At 40.6% G+C, this 15,789-nt stretch overlaps 1 protein-coding gene across 2 annotated transcripts in view; it reads right to left on the bottom strand.

Annotated features, from left to right (window-relative positions):
• Positions 1–15,789, bottom strand: part of ctdspla (CTD (carboxy-terminal domain, RNA polymerase II, polypeptide A) small phosphatase-like a) — a 29,937-nt gene continuing 14,148 nt past the window's right edge. The window contains exons 2-8 of one of the 2 annotated variants that reach the window (XM_062441500.1): positions 12,698–12,864; positions 11,382–11,414; positions 8,452–8,553; positions 3,230–3,286; positions 2,215–2,307; positions 1,947–2,132; positions 1–1,146 (exon numbers count right to left, since the gene is read on the bottom strand). In XM_062441500.1, coding sequence (XP_062297484.1) covers positions 1,021–1,146; positions 1,947–2,132; positions 2,215–2,307; positions 3,230–3,286; positions 8,452–8,553; positions 11,382–11,414; positions 12,698–12,864 — 764 coding nt within the window. In that variant the 3' untranslated portion in view covers positions 1–1,020. The remainder of the gene's footprint in view (positions 1,147–1,946; positions 2,133–2,214; positions 2,308–3,229; positions 3,287–8,451; positions 8,554–11,381; positions 11,415–12,697; positions 12,865–15,789) is intronic. The other variant, XM_062441501.1, reaches the window with a different exon arrangement.

The raw sequence follows: 15,789 nt of genomic DNA, 5'->3' as shown, positions 1-15,789 counted from the left end.
TGACAGTGTGCAAACCTGCAACTTTAATAATGTTGTACAGTACGATTTCAACAGCATTCTTTACAATGCACCCAAACCCCTTTACCCCAATAAATAGAATTTCATATAATCTAAGCTAATCATTATATTTTCCTCAAACGGTTTAACATTTATCGGTGGACGGTGACATCATCACAAAGGTTTCTTTTTTTTCTATAATAAAGTGGGGTTTCAATGTCTTGAAGGATCATCGATTTACAGTCACTGTCAAGGATCAAGTCACATTGAATTGTAAAAATCTTTGGTAAATTTAACAATTCAATGTCACTAAACTCAAACGTAAAGAATCATTCAGGTCTAACAGGCTAGTTGGATCATTTTTTTCAGGAGGTTCTTCTGTTTTCTTAAATCAAATCACAATTACCAAATACTTATTTCAACTTCAGTTTTGATATTTAGTTTATACGCTTTTGGAGATTTGAGTAAAATATGCAGCATAAAAATGTGCACCCCATACCCTACACAACAAAATCAGCACAGTAATGAAGGCACTTCATTCTGTAAGAGAAGATAAATCACAGTTGTTTAAACGAAAGGTCAGACAAGAAACAACAGCCTGCATAGCACAGCTCAACACAAAAAAACAAAAGATCACCCATTCTCGGAGAAAAAAAAAGAAGAAAAAAATTCTCTGTGTCTGATTATTTTTGGTAACTAAAATATTACTTGATAGAATAGTAAAACCTCCTATCTCTGATAGAAAAATTACTTTAAGTATGTCTTGCTTTTAGAAACATATAGTATGTACATACAGTAATATAATCTTTTGTTAGCAGAGTCCTGTACAAAGAGTCCAAGAGTCCAGAAATGGTTATTCTTTCTAGATGTGATTATAGATCATTTGCCTGAAGTTCCCCGATTGGGAGTTGCGCTGGGACCCCCAGAGCTGGACGGGAGCCGAGCTGCAGGGCCGTGGCAGCGAGGTGAGGCCTCTGTGCAGCGGGGGCTGAGGCAGGAAGGGCCAGCTGGAGCCACCGTCTGCTACCTGTTCCTCAGGCTCTGTAACAGGCTGTAAACGTCCTCCTCTGTACTGAGGCCCTCAAACAGAGGAATCAGGTCAAGCAGCTCTGTGTCTGTCATGTCATCAAACCAGGACTGCACGGGGACCTGTGTGGAGAGACAGAAGAGACCCGGAAAGAGATTCAATTTATTTGATCAGGGGAGAAAACGCGGTTGACAGTTGGTGCTAAAGTATTGCATTATAGGTGAGGAGTTGGTGTGAGATTTGTGTAAATAATTAATGGGGAAAATGCAGAGTGGCAGCTCCAGCAAGTTAGGTTCTCCACAGAGGAGCGAAATCTCATGAAAGTGGGAACACTGCCTCTGGGTCTGTTTCTAAAACAACACTGCAGATTAAAACTGTGACAACATCTCTCACTGATGTAATAATTCATTATCATGATAACATTTATAACTAACTTATTTCTGTGGTACAAATGTATTTTGACCCAGTTTTGGCCATGCTGTTGGGGATCCAAAATGCAAAGAACATCATGCATAAAATCTCATTGTAGTTCCCATTTATGTTTTATTTACTGGCAAATTGAAAACCTTCAGAAATTTTCCATTTTAGGGGTCATGTGAACAGGATTCTGGGCATTTGACAATTCCCAGATTCTGTAAAGACCAATAGAAACTCTCCAGATTTTATTTATCAACACAACTGTGCACCAAAGCTCTAAGATTCCTGAGTCAAACACTTTAACAAGAAACTGGTACAGCATTTCACTCAGGAGCAACCAATTCATGTCAGGTCCGTAAACACATCTATCCTTGCCTCATCTGTTGGGGATCATCATGTTATATACAAAAACAACACTCTACATGTAAAGATGCATGCTAGCCCTGCTGGACACATTAATATAAGAGGCTTTAGATCAAACTCTTCATGGTTCAGGACGACTTACCGCATTCTCCGGGTGGAAGATGTAGGAGGCAGGTGAGTTGTCTATGATGATGACTTTACTGAGCTCTCGGCCCAGCCGGCTGAGGTCTTTGACGTAGTTTCCTCTGTGGAAAACACAGGATTCCCTGAAGAGCCGTGCACGAAACACCCCCCACTGGTCCAGCAGATCTGCCACAGGGTCAGCATACTGAAAACGCAAACATATCAGGGTGATACAGTCTGCAGCACTGCTACGACTGTCATATTAGTGTTACAATCCTAGAACCAACCTTGGCTAAGCTTGCTGTGAAGAGGACACATTCAAAGAGCTCCCCCATCTTCTGGAGGAACTCATCCACATGGGGCCTCTTCAGCACATACACCTGAAATGACAACACATGCCATTAACTCCTCACACTTCAGTAGGTAAGAATACCACCAGGACTTTGTCTAAAAATATCAAGTACCAAAAGCTGATCAGATCACTCATTCTTTGATCAAATATCTATGCCAAAATTATGCAAAATGTTTTGTTTTGGCGAGTTTAGAGAGTCTCTTTAGAAGTCTTTGTATGGCCTTTTCTGTTTAGAAATGTAATTCAGAGCTTTGGCTTCTTTCTCAAAAAAAAAAAAAAAGAAGAAGGTATCAACAGTATCAAGTATCATTTTGGTATTGGACACAAAACTCGGGTATCATATCAGCAATAGTATCAACATTTCAAAACAGCAGACATTACGATTATATTCCATCTCGTCTTCATTCTCTTCAGTCCGTGGAAAAGCTGCTGCCCCCAAGTGCAAGTAATCAAGCATAGGCCAAGGCAGACACAGACAGCCTATCCTGGATTACTTGAACCAGGTTACAGCTACAGAGTGATGGCTTGTTCTTCACACAGGATGCAGAACAAAAAACCTCATCATAAATATACAGCAGGAACAAAAGGGCACCATGCAAGTGTGACTACGGCCTCTTTCTATTTGTAGTCAATTCTGTCTCTCTCTCTCTCACACACACACACACACAAACACACACATGTTTCTACTCAAGTGAAGCATCTCCTCAGAGGTCTCAACACCATCCTCAGCACGCCTTGTGAAAGCTGTTTATCCAGTGACACAGTCACGTTACAGCACATCTATCTTTACAGTGAACAAGGACTCTAAAGTCACAGAGAGTAGAAAGAGAAAGGGAGGAGTATCGGAGCAGTCCTGCTTTGATGTAGCTGTGAGAGATTATTAAGAGATAATGGGAGCCCTTATAAATGAATAATTCTGGTATTTTCATGTGTGTTTCATGTAACAGTACCTGATGAACAGTCCCATCAATCTCCACTGGAACGATGAAGTCTGCATTGCTAATGGGCTATACAAAAAAAACACAAACAAAGAATTTAAAAATGTTTTCATTTTTTGCTCAAAACAGCACAATCTGAAGAGGAAACAGCCAAATCACATGCACAGGTTTGTTTAAAAAAAAGAAAAATTCTTCTCTAAGGTGCCCCAGGCAAACCAGGGAGGCTTTAACCATAATGTGGTTCCCTCTGCTCCAGCGCTCTGTATCTCAGTGTTAAATAAAAACCAGAAGAGAGACTCCAGGGAAAAACCTGGATGCTGAACAAGACGATAGACGAGAAACGTGGACGCCGTTTTCTCAGCGTGACTTGTGTAATTTTTGTTTCTTCTTGAAGCAAGAAGGTGAAAGCAGGAGGTGCATGAGGCGGAGGAAGATAGACGCTGGAGGGGTGTGGGCGGAATACGAGTGGAGGATGTAAAAGACGAGGATGAAAGGATTAGGTGGGAGGCACGGCAGTGTCATTTCAGAAGAGGGAGAGAAAGAAAAATAGGTGACAAGAGTGACAGAGAAAAAAACATTTTCTCTGTGTCTTCGAGAAGCACCTGTCACCTGTTTAGATAGTTTATTGTGCAGATAGAAAAGAAACAGGGAATTATTCAGAGGCATCATTTTGAATTGACTGTAATTCATCCGCCTATATTTAATGAACACAAGTGGATCAGCAAAAAGATTGTTTTTAGGATGACTTTGGTGATTTTATAATCAATTTTTCATTTACAGACATCCTCCGGACATTTGAGGTTTTTTATTCAGCACTAAACCGGCTGCCCTTGAAAATAAACCTGCCAACATCCCCGATGATTGTACTGTATGTGCAAATTCAGTTGCCTGCCAGCATTAAACCACTGTTAGAAGGTACAGTTCAATGCCAGCCAGCAGAGGGGGTGTTTGCTGTAAGAATATTAAGCACATCAGTTCGACTTTTCACATGTCACCTGTATAATTTGTCTAATTTGAACAGTGAAACAGCACCAGAAATGTTGGGTTTTCTCTATGTGATGCAAGAGTGAGTCAATCCACACAATCAAAGCCTGCAGATGAGACACATGAGTGCTTCTATACATCAGTTTCGTCATATTCAGCGCTGGTAATGTTTAACATAAAGAACATAAAGATGTGTAGCTTCGTCTTTAGCGAGTAATGAGCCTAACAGACAGAGAAAAAGAACAAACAGGCAGGAGGCATTGGTCCCACTTTAACACAGAGAAAGAGAGAGAAAGAGAAAGAGAAAGAGGAGAGAGACGCAGATGGAGGAGGAGATTCAGGGACAGACTTGGCCTCTGTCTTTTTGCTCTTCTGCTGAATCACTCCATCATCTGAAGACTGAGCGCACAACAGCTGCTCATCACGCTGCTCTGTAATGGGCCCCGATCCGAGACGGACAGCGATATGGAAATGGAGTAGTGAGGGAGGGGGGAGAATGCATTGAATGTGTAAGAGAAATGGATGGCGAGAGTGATAAAGTAAATGCGATATGATGGGAGAGCATTTGTTTCATGGATCGCTGTTGAACTAGCTTCAGGAACTGATCCAGCATTTTCTCCCAAAAACATGCGCATGTATCATTCCAGTACATCTACTTGATGAGCTCTTCCTTACCTTCTTTCAAATCTCTTCTTAAAACATTTTTATTCATTTTACTTGTTTTTTGGCAAAAAACAGCTCATTTGGCTGTCAGCTCACTTTTACCATTTTATTTTCCGTTCAATCACTGAAACATTTGACCGATTCCAGTGGTGTACCGCAGTATGCTAGTTAGCTTAGCACAGAAGCTTTCAAACCATGGCAGGCTCATTTGAATTCTCAATCTAGCTAAAAGCAAGAGAAAGTGCAGTGCATTGTTTTCCTGTGGTGGGAGATGATAGTAAGTGTTTTGAAGTCAGCTTGGCCAGATATCAATCATCTTTCACCTAAATATGATTGGGCAGACATTTATTATGTAATCAATGTCCTTGCTCAGCCACGCCTAACTGCAACCCAGTAACAAGGACAGGGAGAGAGACTTTCTAAAGAAGTACATAGCTATGTCAAAGGCTTTGTTCTCATACTTTTCCTGTGTTTTCTACATGCACATTAGATCCCAAATTATTATTAAGAGTCAGTCATGGATTTACCTTTCCAGGGGCTTTAAGCCTTTTTATTGATAGCGACAGGAAGAAAATCATGGGGGGGAGCTACCATTACCATTATTAATCAACCATGTTGCCCCCTAAAGTTCATTCCTCAATTTGTTTTAGACGAGTAGTTAAACTTTTCAGTAAAATGTGCTCATTTATTTTGTGGTGGAGACTAAAACCTCTCTCATGTCCGTACTGTAAATATTAAGCCACCATCAGAAGCCGCTCAGCTTGTGTTAAAATGACACGATGGGGTTGTGTACTGAAACCTAAAGACATGAGGGGTATTTCTCTCTGACTAACTCTAGATAAGAAAGATAATAATCATGTTTCAGTTGCTTTTAAACACTGTACATCATATATATTTTTTACGTTGGGACAGACAAGCAGGCTACGCAGACATTTCTGTCCCTAATTATGGTGTTTTATTTTCTTTAAACTACACAAAAAGTGCTACAAAGACAAACTCTATTAATATTATTATATTGAGTACAGTCTATCCTTCTAGGCACTTTTCCACATGCAACACACACTGCATCTCATCCCAGAGCAGGCCTAGGAATTATCATCTCATCCATAACATACAGGATAAAGCATGCAGTATGTGATGTGTTACGTAATGTTACTTTTTTTGTCTATGTCCATCTGTGCTCTACGTTTGATGTCCCCAGTTGGATGTTTTTTGCACTAATTGTAATAAAATTTGTATGTTAGTGGATTAAAGTGCTGAAGGTTTTGATCCAAAGTTACCTCTACTAACCTTGCTCATTTCTAAAGAAAATAATGAGCAGGAAATCCTGCAGATATCTGAACGGAACTGTAAATGCTGCATGTGCACACTCTATTTTTTTACTCTCTTCCTCTCCAGACTGATTTTAATTTATTGCATTGCCTGAATCCATTTCACGCTGCTGACTGATTCCTGAAATAAATGAATTATGATGGACTGAATATCCAATGTACAAGTTTCATCAAAAGGAAATATGAGGCTCCTGTGTGAGTTTCTGACTTGTTTTGTCAGGGAAGAAAAAAATAGAAATCCTTCAGACTAACAGAACAGATCCAAGACTTCTGCGAAATTTATCCCGCAGTCACTCAAGGCAACAGTACACTGTATTGGACACACCCTTGTGTGTGGGTGAGCATGTACGTGTGTGTGGCCCTGTACTGCTGGCATGTGACTGTAATGGGTGGGTTCGGTACAGTGTGTGTACATTTTTCTCTCCCTTTGCCTTTCCACAGTAAATGAGGAACTCATTTGAAAGGATTTCTCTTTAGTTATTTCAATCAACAAATAGTTTCCCTTCACTGCTGAGTCAAAACTGCAAAGCCAGATTTCTGAAGGAGTGGACAATGTCTGCTGATTTGGCCTTTTAGTTATTTTTGATATATTTGACAGTTTAGATTATTTAAGCTACTATAAGGATGTGCAGAGCCAAACCAACAACGAGCTGATCCTGTGTGTTTATCCAAAGCCTGATATATCATAGTCTTCTGTGCCAGAGGCCTCTGTTGTTGTTCAAAAACTATTAAAATCACATCGCAGAGCCACACCATTGCACTGGATGACATGTTCGTTCACAACTAAGATTGCTGGTCTGTTTAGAAATTGCTCCAAAGACTAATAACAGCAACCACTACATTGAACATTTTGGAGAATTTCTCAAATAATGTAAGTGCATTTGTTGACAATAAGAGAGGTACTGAAAATCAGCAGCCACATCCTTAAAGTAACACAATTTACAGTCTCTTGCGTCTGCCAGGCTTGTTTAGACAACACACAAGGATTACAGTATAGTATACTATTCAATTCAACTCAATTTTATTTATATCGTGCCAAATCAAAACAAAAGTTATCTCAAGGCACTTTCCACATAGAACAGGTCTAGACTGTAGTCCGTAATGTAATTTAAAGAGACCCCACATTCCCCCATAAGCAAGCACTTAGCGACAGCAGCAAGGAAAAACTCCCCTTACCATTAGATTGCATCTCCAGTACAATGTACCATTTCTGCAGTCTGTTTGAGGTTTGAATCAGAATCATCACCTTTTGGGCGGATATATCCTCTCTTTGACCTTCAAGTACCCTTGATTTATCGTACACTACTAAATACAGAAAGACGTGCATAAAAACAATCTGCTACAGCAACAGCAAATGACTGCACTATATCACTGTCCGGTGAAAACTATAGATCTCAGAGTTTCAACCTTGGGATTAAATGTTTCTTTATGAGTTAAGAGAAGTCTCCCTTAAAAATCCCTCATAATATCTCACAGTGCTCAATCTGTTCCCCCTGCGGGAGACTAATCCCACGTAAAACATTCATAAACTGCTAGCGCTATGAAAAGTTACATGAATATAAACATGTAATATATGTCCTGATAGATTATACTCTCATCTTTTCTGGCATTGGGGTCAAAAAAACACCTTGTTGTAAAAATAATCCCACTCACAGCAGCAACTTAAACCTAAAAAATATGGTATTTCCACTACCTTGAATTTCTTTAAAAATGCTAAAAAATAGGCCAAATGTTTTATGATGCAGGAAGACCGACTCTTAAAGGGGAGAAAGTTATTTTTCTTCCCTCTTTAATAGCTTAGTTCTTGGAGATTCATTGATTTAAAAGGACACTGACAATACTGGAGGTACCTCCTGCCAAACAACTTGACTGGATGAATCCCATGATGCATGGTGAAGATATATTAGTTGCTATGGCAACACCTTGTTATAGTAATAGTTAAGGCCTCCTTCTTGTGTATAAATGAAAGACATAATAACTCTCAGGGATATGCTTTCCTTTGATTATGTGTACTTTAGTGATGCTGACACAGCTCAGTGGGACCTCATACTAATAGCCACCACACCATCGTGCCCATATTCACAGCAAAGAATGGCATCTTCAGGAATTATTTCTGTATAATCCTATTATCCCTCCAAGGGCTGCGGAATAACAGCATGACACGAGTGAAATGATGAAAAGTGTACACACTATCAGTGTCTGTGTGCTTCAATGTGTTCCTGTGTATTTGTGTGTGTGGGATGGAGGGGACTGTACCTTGAAGGAGCTGTGTACGAGGGTTTCGTCCAGGTCGATCACGACACAGTTCTTGCCGTAGTCTTCTATACTGACCTCTGGCAGGAGGAACTTGGCTGGAGGCTGCGAAGACAATACACATACTTTACAATATTACGTACTATATATAAGCTTTCATTAAAGGGAATAGACTGCCACATTGCCACGCACACACACCCATACACACACAGGATCACACTGAGGGTGTGATTTTAGCTCTGCGAGTGTTGGAAATGATCACTCTATCACTTTGGCTCTCTAAGCAAAACACTTAATGACATAAATGACCTGCAGGAGTGTGTCTCTTTGCATCTGCGGAGCTAAGATATATCAACACACGCTGTGACTTTGGATGTTTAAATGTAACTTAAACAAGTTTTTTTTCTACTCTCTGGAAATCTGAATTTGGGCTGGATGATTTAGCTAAAACTGGTATCAAGAAATAAAGAAAATGATCACTTATTTGTAATATTGACATTGTATATATCACAATATGGCAAATGTATGCAAGATGACATAAAAATAATCAAAATGATTTCAGCATGGAGCTCAATTCTTGACCTATGGGAACCGCACATTCACTGGCCTCTATGTTTGCATCACTAATTTACTTCTCAGAGACCAAATCACCCACTCGTTTTACCTTTTTATTGTTTTAATAATTTTAAATATGCTCTGCCACTTTAGCTGACCACTGTTCACTGTGTTTGATTATTTTAATAGTCCAAACTATTATGTACTAGGGGTATATTTGTGAGTTGCTCTTGTCGTGGTTCTACAGTTTGACTGTACGAGTCCCTGCTGATATTTTCTGTATTACCTCATGTAGACTGAGCTCTGTGACTGTGTTGCCTTCAGGGTCAAGGGGGGGAAAGGAGAAACACTCGTGTCCTCTGCCAAGCAGGCCTGGAGTTACAGACAGGCACGGGGCAGATGGTGCGGCCATAGGGGGCAGACACTCACACACACGTGCACACACCCACACAAACACACACACACTGTATCTATAAGGACGTGAAGCACAAGGACTCTGTCAATCTGACACAAAAACACACTATAATGCTCTGCTCAGTATGCCAGCCATTTGACTGACTGTATCTATCATGTCTTATCGTGGGACCACATGCTGATGTATCGCAGGAAAAATTCCCTGGGAGCAAGGGCACTGAATGACATCCTGTCAGGGCATGATGAATGTGATTTACACATGCAGGTTGAGCAAAGGAAGACTAACTGGGACTTTGACATTTTCACCAGGCAGCTGCACTACAAGAAAAAAAAAACAACAGCCAGGGGGCGCTCTCTCTAATTTATCAACCACAGCGCAGCACGTTCACTGACAGGAAGTAATCTCGCTTTATCACTGTGAAACAGACAAATCCAGCAAACTGGCGATGAAGCCAGTTGGGAGTAAAGGTGACGACAAAGATTCCTGTGTATCCCCGTACGCCACATGAAGCAACACACCAAATGTTCCAAATAAATTAAAATATGAAATCTCTTACAATACACGAGCTACCTACAGCGTAAAATGGAATAATTGAACTTGTTTCAGCAGCTGCCAGATGTATACTATTTAAAGACTATAATTACAAGTGTGAAATATACATTAATTTCAATTTGTGTATTAGAAGGTTTTAGAGTTCAAAATACAAATGATCAAACAATATGAAATATTTTCGTGCTACATCCGAAGGGAAAAAATTACATTTACATATATTGTTAATATCTTTTGGATTTTTGGATTGTAAGGGCAGAATAATGGGATTATAGTGTAATTAAAGGGTGTTTACATGAAGTGAAATGGGAGCTCAAACTTAAATAATAAATTATATTATTGCTTATTATAATTTCATATATTATGTTTATTAGTAAAGCTTTATTTATTATTAAATACTTCACTCTCATGACAACTTAGTAAACTCCATCAGCTGCTTGTAAGTGCTTGATTTTAAAGTGTTTAATTGTACATTTTCTATGTGTGTGTGATAATTGTGTGTGTACATGTATCAGTTTCTTCTGGCCTTTTTGACGAGGTGTTGTGATTTTACTCTGCTGTATCTCATATCTACATATTTTGATTTTCTGTTCACGTTCTGATTAGAACGCTACATTCAGTAAAAGGCAGACGTAGACACCACCTTTCCAGGTCAGTTCAGGTTATTTAAGCCACCTCTCAGAGAGACCTCGCCCGGACCCAGCCAGGAGTACAAAGAAAGAGCAGACCTCATCACCGCATGCGCTTCCTGCCGTTGAAGGGAGGTGTCTGCTGGGTGGTGTAGTTTAAAGCTTGGCTGTAATGTGGGATGCTGTGAGTGTGAATATCCTAAATTACAGTAAACCACAGGCACTGCGTCGATTCCAAAATAGCTAAATTAACCGCAGGTTCAGCATTAAATCACTGTTTCCAAATCATTGAAACCAAGCCCCCTTCTAATAGACTAACAGTAGTTCATTGACCATTGATCACAGTAATCGCTCTCAGTACAGACACGTACCTAATCTAATCAAAGTATTTTATGGGTCAGCCATCCATTTGTTGAGTCAAACTGAAGTGGTAAAGGTCTAAAGTTTTATAGTAAGATTCAATAAATTTGATAATAAAATCAATCTCATGTTCTGTTACAGCCCTAAATAAATCATATGATAATAGAAAGATTCACCACATTGGAATGGAGTAATAACCAGCTCAACAGCTAACAAATGGATTTATTTTAACTTCTGTTGGTAAGCAGCGCAAAGCCAAGCTTTGAAAACATGACACTGTGCAAAAATGTCATCTGAGAGCGACGAAAAATCACCTTTGTGTCAACATCCACATGCAGCTAGAATGATGAAGCGCAGCGAGCAGAGGTGAGGACGTTACAGTGATGGAGCGAGATGAAAAAAGAAAGAAAGATAATAATACATACACTGGGGATGGGGATGATCTGGACCTGGTCACACTGGAGAAAATAAACAGAGAGAGAAAAAGAGAAAAGAGATTGAAGGTGGACGGAGAAAACAAACGCAGAAAGAAAACCCGGGAAGTGAAAGAAAAACAGTGAAAATCATTGCGAAGAAGCAATCGACAACATCAATATTCTAATCAACAAATGCACAGGGAGAGAGGGAGGGAGAAGGAAAGAGAATAGGAACATATAGTACACACTGTGATAGAAAGTGAGAACAACTCGCTCAAAAACAAACAGAGCTGCCATAGTAACAAATACGGCTGGCCAGAAATCCAGCAACAGTACACTGCTGGGAGGGACTGTGGGCACGGACCCAGCTCGAAAATCAGCCCCGCACTATAACAAGGCTTTTTATGGCAAGGTTCGCTAGGTTCACTCTGAATTAATGGGGAGTCATTTGTTAAGGAGGGTACAGTGCGGGTCAGCACTGACCACATGTATAGTGTCTGTAAAGGGCCACACATTCCTCCCCTGAATGAGAGACATTTACAGGTAAACAGAAGTGGAAATGTGATATTATTTTGCTCCATTTATAGCCCCGTGTACCTGCCTTGGCAGCAGAATGCCGTGCTTGTGGAGGAGCTTCGGGTTTTGGCGCCTTTTCCTACAGCCAGGACATTCGCTTCACACATCCTCACTACACTGGTCAGAGTGTGTGTAAGGAGAGGGGGAGGCGTGGGTGCCGGGCAATCCATCACACCGGAGACAAGGTCCACTTTATGGGGATTAAAGATGCAGCAGTATGTGTGCATGTGTATTTGTATGTGTATGTGTACGTACATGTGTTGTCATGGGTGTATGGTAAGACTTGTGCAAGCCTGTGTGTGAGCATGTGCCAGACATAGTGAGCGAGTGCGTGTGTGTTTTTAAGCTTCTCAGCGTGCACTGTGTGTTATTTTGTGTGTGTGGTTATGTGTGTAGGCAGATATCGAAGAATGCAAGATGGGAAGCGAGCCCGTATTTTCAAGCAGTGGATGGTAAACAACCTCTGGGTTCACCGGGTTTGAAGCAGCTGGAAAAATTTGTGGAAGGGAGCTCAGCGAGGCTGCACAACGCCTCGGCCTCAGCTCTCTGCAGGAAAAGGCAAACCCTGACAAGCTCTCAGTTACAAAACTAAACAAATGTTTCTCGTTACTGGAGCGCTCAAGTGAAACTGAGATTTCTGTCAGAAAATATTAACTAATTCCCACAATTTCTTTTGTCTGGTCAGTATGTAATTTGGACTCTGGCCAACTATGATGTAGGGTCAAGCTACAGAGAAAAATAGGCTTCACCTTAGGAGGACTGCCATTCTCCTCTGGTGGCGGGGGCAGAGAAAGTGTCTTGTTGTTGGCAGGTGGTGGCTCCACGTGGTAGTCATTGTAGTTGCGGAAGCAGCAGAAGAAGGGGCTGAAAATGCTCCGGCTCCGGTGCTTCTTTAGGCTGCTGTTGGACTGGGAGACTGCAAGAGAAAACAGCCAAAGATAGGAGTGAGTTTAGGCTGCTTTGCATAGCTATAGGCAGTGAGCCACAGAGGAAGTATTCAGATAATTTGCTTAAGTAGCAATAGCCTATCACACTGTACAAACATTACTTATTGCTAAGTGAAAGTCCTGAAATGAAGATGTTATGAATACTTTGACAGTGCAAAATATGCTTATTCATTTTCTGGCAGAGAGTAAGATGAAAATATTGATACTACTCTCAATGAGAAGCTACATCCATATTGCCAGTTAGCTTAGATTGGGACAAAGAATGAAAACAGTGGGAAACAGCTAGCTTGGCTCTATCCAGTGGTAAGAAGATCCATGGCTGTTCTAGACTCTCCAAATGTTATTGGAATGAATGGATCAAATTCTCATAGTGCAATAGGTCATTTTGTGGGAATTGTACGACGTTCAAAACATTTTATCAACCAATTTACAGCCGCAGTGGTAGCTTGAAGCCAGTGCCTATGTGGCATACTGTGAAAAATCATGGTGAGCTGGAGGACCATCAAACAACTAGAGCAAATGACAATGCCTGATGAAGATCTGAGACATTGCCCTGTTCAGTATGTAAGTAGGAGCTGTAATTGTATTTTTTATACCTTATTCGTAAGCAATTAAAAATAAATATTTCAGAACTTTTCGGACACCATATTTTAACGCATCATTTTTCATAGCCTTATTATATGTTTTATATGCAAGATCTTAATCTGTAAAGTAACTATGAATGGAAAATGGAAACAATCTAGTAAAGTACAACACAAAATGTTACTTAAGTACAATATTTGAGTAAATGTGCTTAGTTACATTCCACCACTGATGAACACAGAACACTTTGTGAGACCAAAAAGGCTTCTCTTGACTTTAAAATCGAGTGCAGTTTTATCGCCATTTCACAGCAATGTCATCCATTAAGAGCAGGTATCATGTCTGTTTAAAAGCTTTTATGTTAATGACAGCTGCATCCTCTGAAGCAAAAAAAAGAAGTGAAGTGATGTTCGGAGCTGCAGACCAACTGTGTCTCACATGCATCATTGCGTTATCGTGACACAGCAAGGGCCCTGAGATGTATGTTGTACAACACGGTGAGGCATTGGTTCATGCATTAGGAAGCGCAGGGACAAAAATAGCCTCCATCATAATGCCCTCAGGGAAGACAGTCCAGGTAATTAATATGAAGAAAAAGGGACAATTCAAGATAGACAGATTAATATATATGAGACAATAGGCAGAAAATATGACAATGTAAGAAAAAGAGGGAGAGACAAAGAAAATGTTATAGCTTTCAGATCCTGAGTGTTCAGTTAAGACACATTATAGTCATATTCATATTCTGACTGAATTCTGATTTCTGTTATATGACAGTATATTTGACAACAATGATCATTGGCAGAGTGCTGCAGATCTCCAGGGTGAAAACAATATACACATAGAGTAAAGGTCCCTGCTTACATCATTCCTCCTTCACTGTCTCTGAAGCCTGTGGCCTACTTTCACACTGGCAGAGGAGAAACAAGCACACTCAAATGGTCTGTAGGTCTCCGTAAATGTTCTGTCATGGATAATAATTCTTATTTTTTCTGTTGGTGAGGTTGTGTGATTAAAAATAGAAACATTTGGGCAACTACAAAGGCTAAAATCTGACAGTGCAGTAGTCCTGAGGTGTTCCTGAAGTAGAAACTCTGCCTGCTTAATTGCTTTAAAGGTAATTTTTAGGTATGGAAATCCCAAATCCGCTCAAGACTTTGAAGTGTCCACAGGCTGACTTAGACCAATGGAATCATCATTTCTGTGCCTGGGAGCGGCCATCACACAGTGTCCCTGTTTGCTGCCGTCTTGTTAACGTGTTCATACAGCCGTGTGACACAGGCAGCCCAGTTAGCCATGCATGCTGAGGCTGTTTGCAGCCGGCTCCTGTTCTGAGAGCCTTCAGATTGATGCCTGGAACTATCCTCGGGTTACTCCGACTGGATCTGACAGGCTTCGGGCAGTTCGTCTTCTTTGTTCTCTCTGGCTTTGTAGTCCAAAGCTCGCTGTGGATCTTCCTCTTCTGAGATAGATTTACCAAAAAAGCAACACTTTGGTAAACAAGCACATTTATACAGTCGGAGAAGGAAGGCAACATGCTGTGTTACTATGACCTTGTTGTGTCTTTGTAGACCTGATTCACTCACTGCTGCTACAGAAAACTGATACACCGATTAGAAGTCTATATTCATTTCTGTCTGTGGATATAAAAGTAAATGTTTACTTGTTTACAGATGGAGCTTTAATGGTTGAGGCACAGGAGTAATTTATCTGATTAGAGAAAAAGGTAAACAACCCACACTGGAAGAATTGACAGTTGACAATGTACTCTTTGGATGATCTAAAATAACAGCGTTACTGTTCCTGAAAAGCCATATAGATATGGAATTTTTTAAATGTTATTATTTTATGCATCAGACTAAAACATCACCTACATTGTATTTGGGTGGAGGCAGCAATATGAGAGATAGATGGGCGAAACTACCTGCAGGGCTAGACAGCTCTAGGAGTAAATGAGACATTTTTTGTTTGTTTTGTTTTGTCTCAATTTCAACCATTTTATGTTTTTTTTATAAGTTTGGTTCATTAAGTTTGCCTTCACTCTCCCTAAAGTTGGCCTCTAACGGGCTCGATGTCATTCTTCCACACGCACTCCTCCATTTTGAGACGGTCTACATTTTCCCGCCCTGGTCTGCTGCCCTGATCAACCACCCCGAAAAAGCAGGTGGGAACGCAAGAGGGAGAGAGAAAGAGAGTGAGAGAAGAGGGAGCTTGGAAGGGGAGTGAAGGGCGTAGCTTGGGTGGGGAGGGTTACTGTGGCGAGACAGCCTATACTTGGGTCTGATTCTTACTCCACCCCCTCCTGCACCACC

Source organism: Scomber scombrus, chromosome 20 (assembly GCF_963691925.1).
Source record: "Scomber scombrus chromosome 20, fScoSco1.1, whole genome shotgun sequence".
NCBI classification, from domain to species: Eukaryota; Metazoa; Chordata; class Actinopteri; order Scombriformes; family Scombridae; genus Scomber; species Scomber scombrus.
Note: the sequence above shows the minus strand (reverse complement) of the source record. Positions and strands in the feature narration are given on the sequence as shown.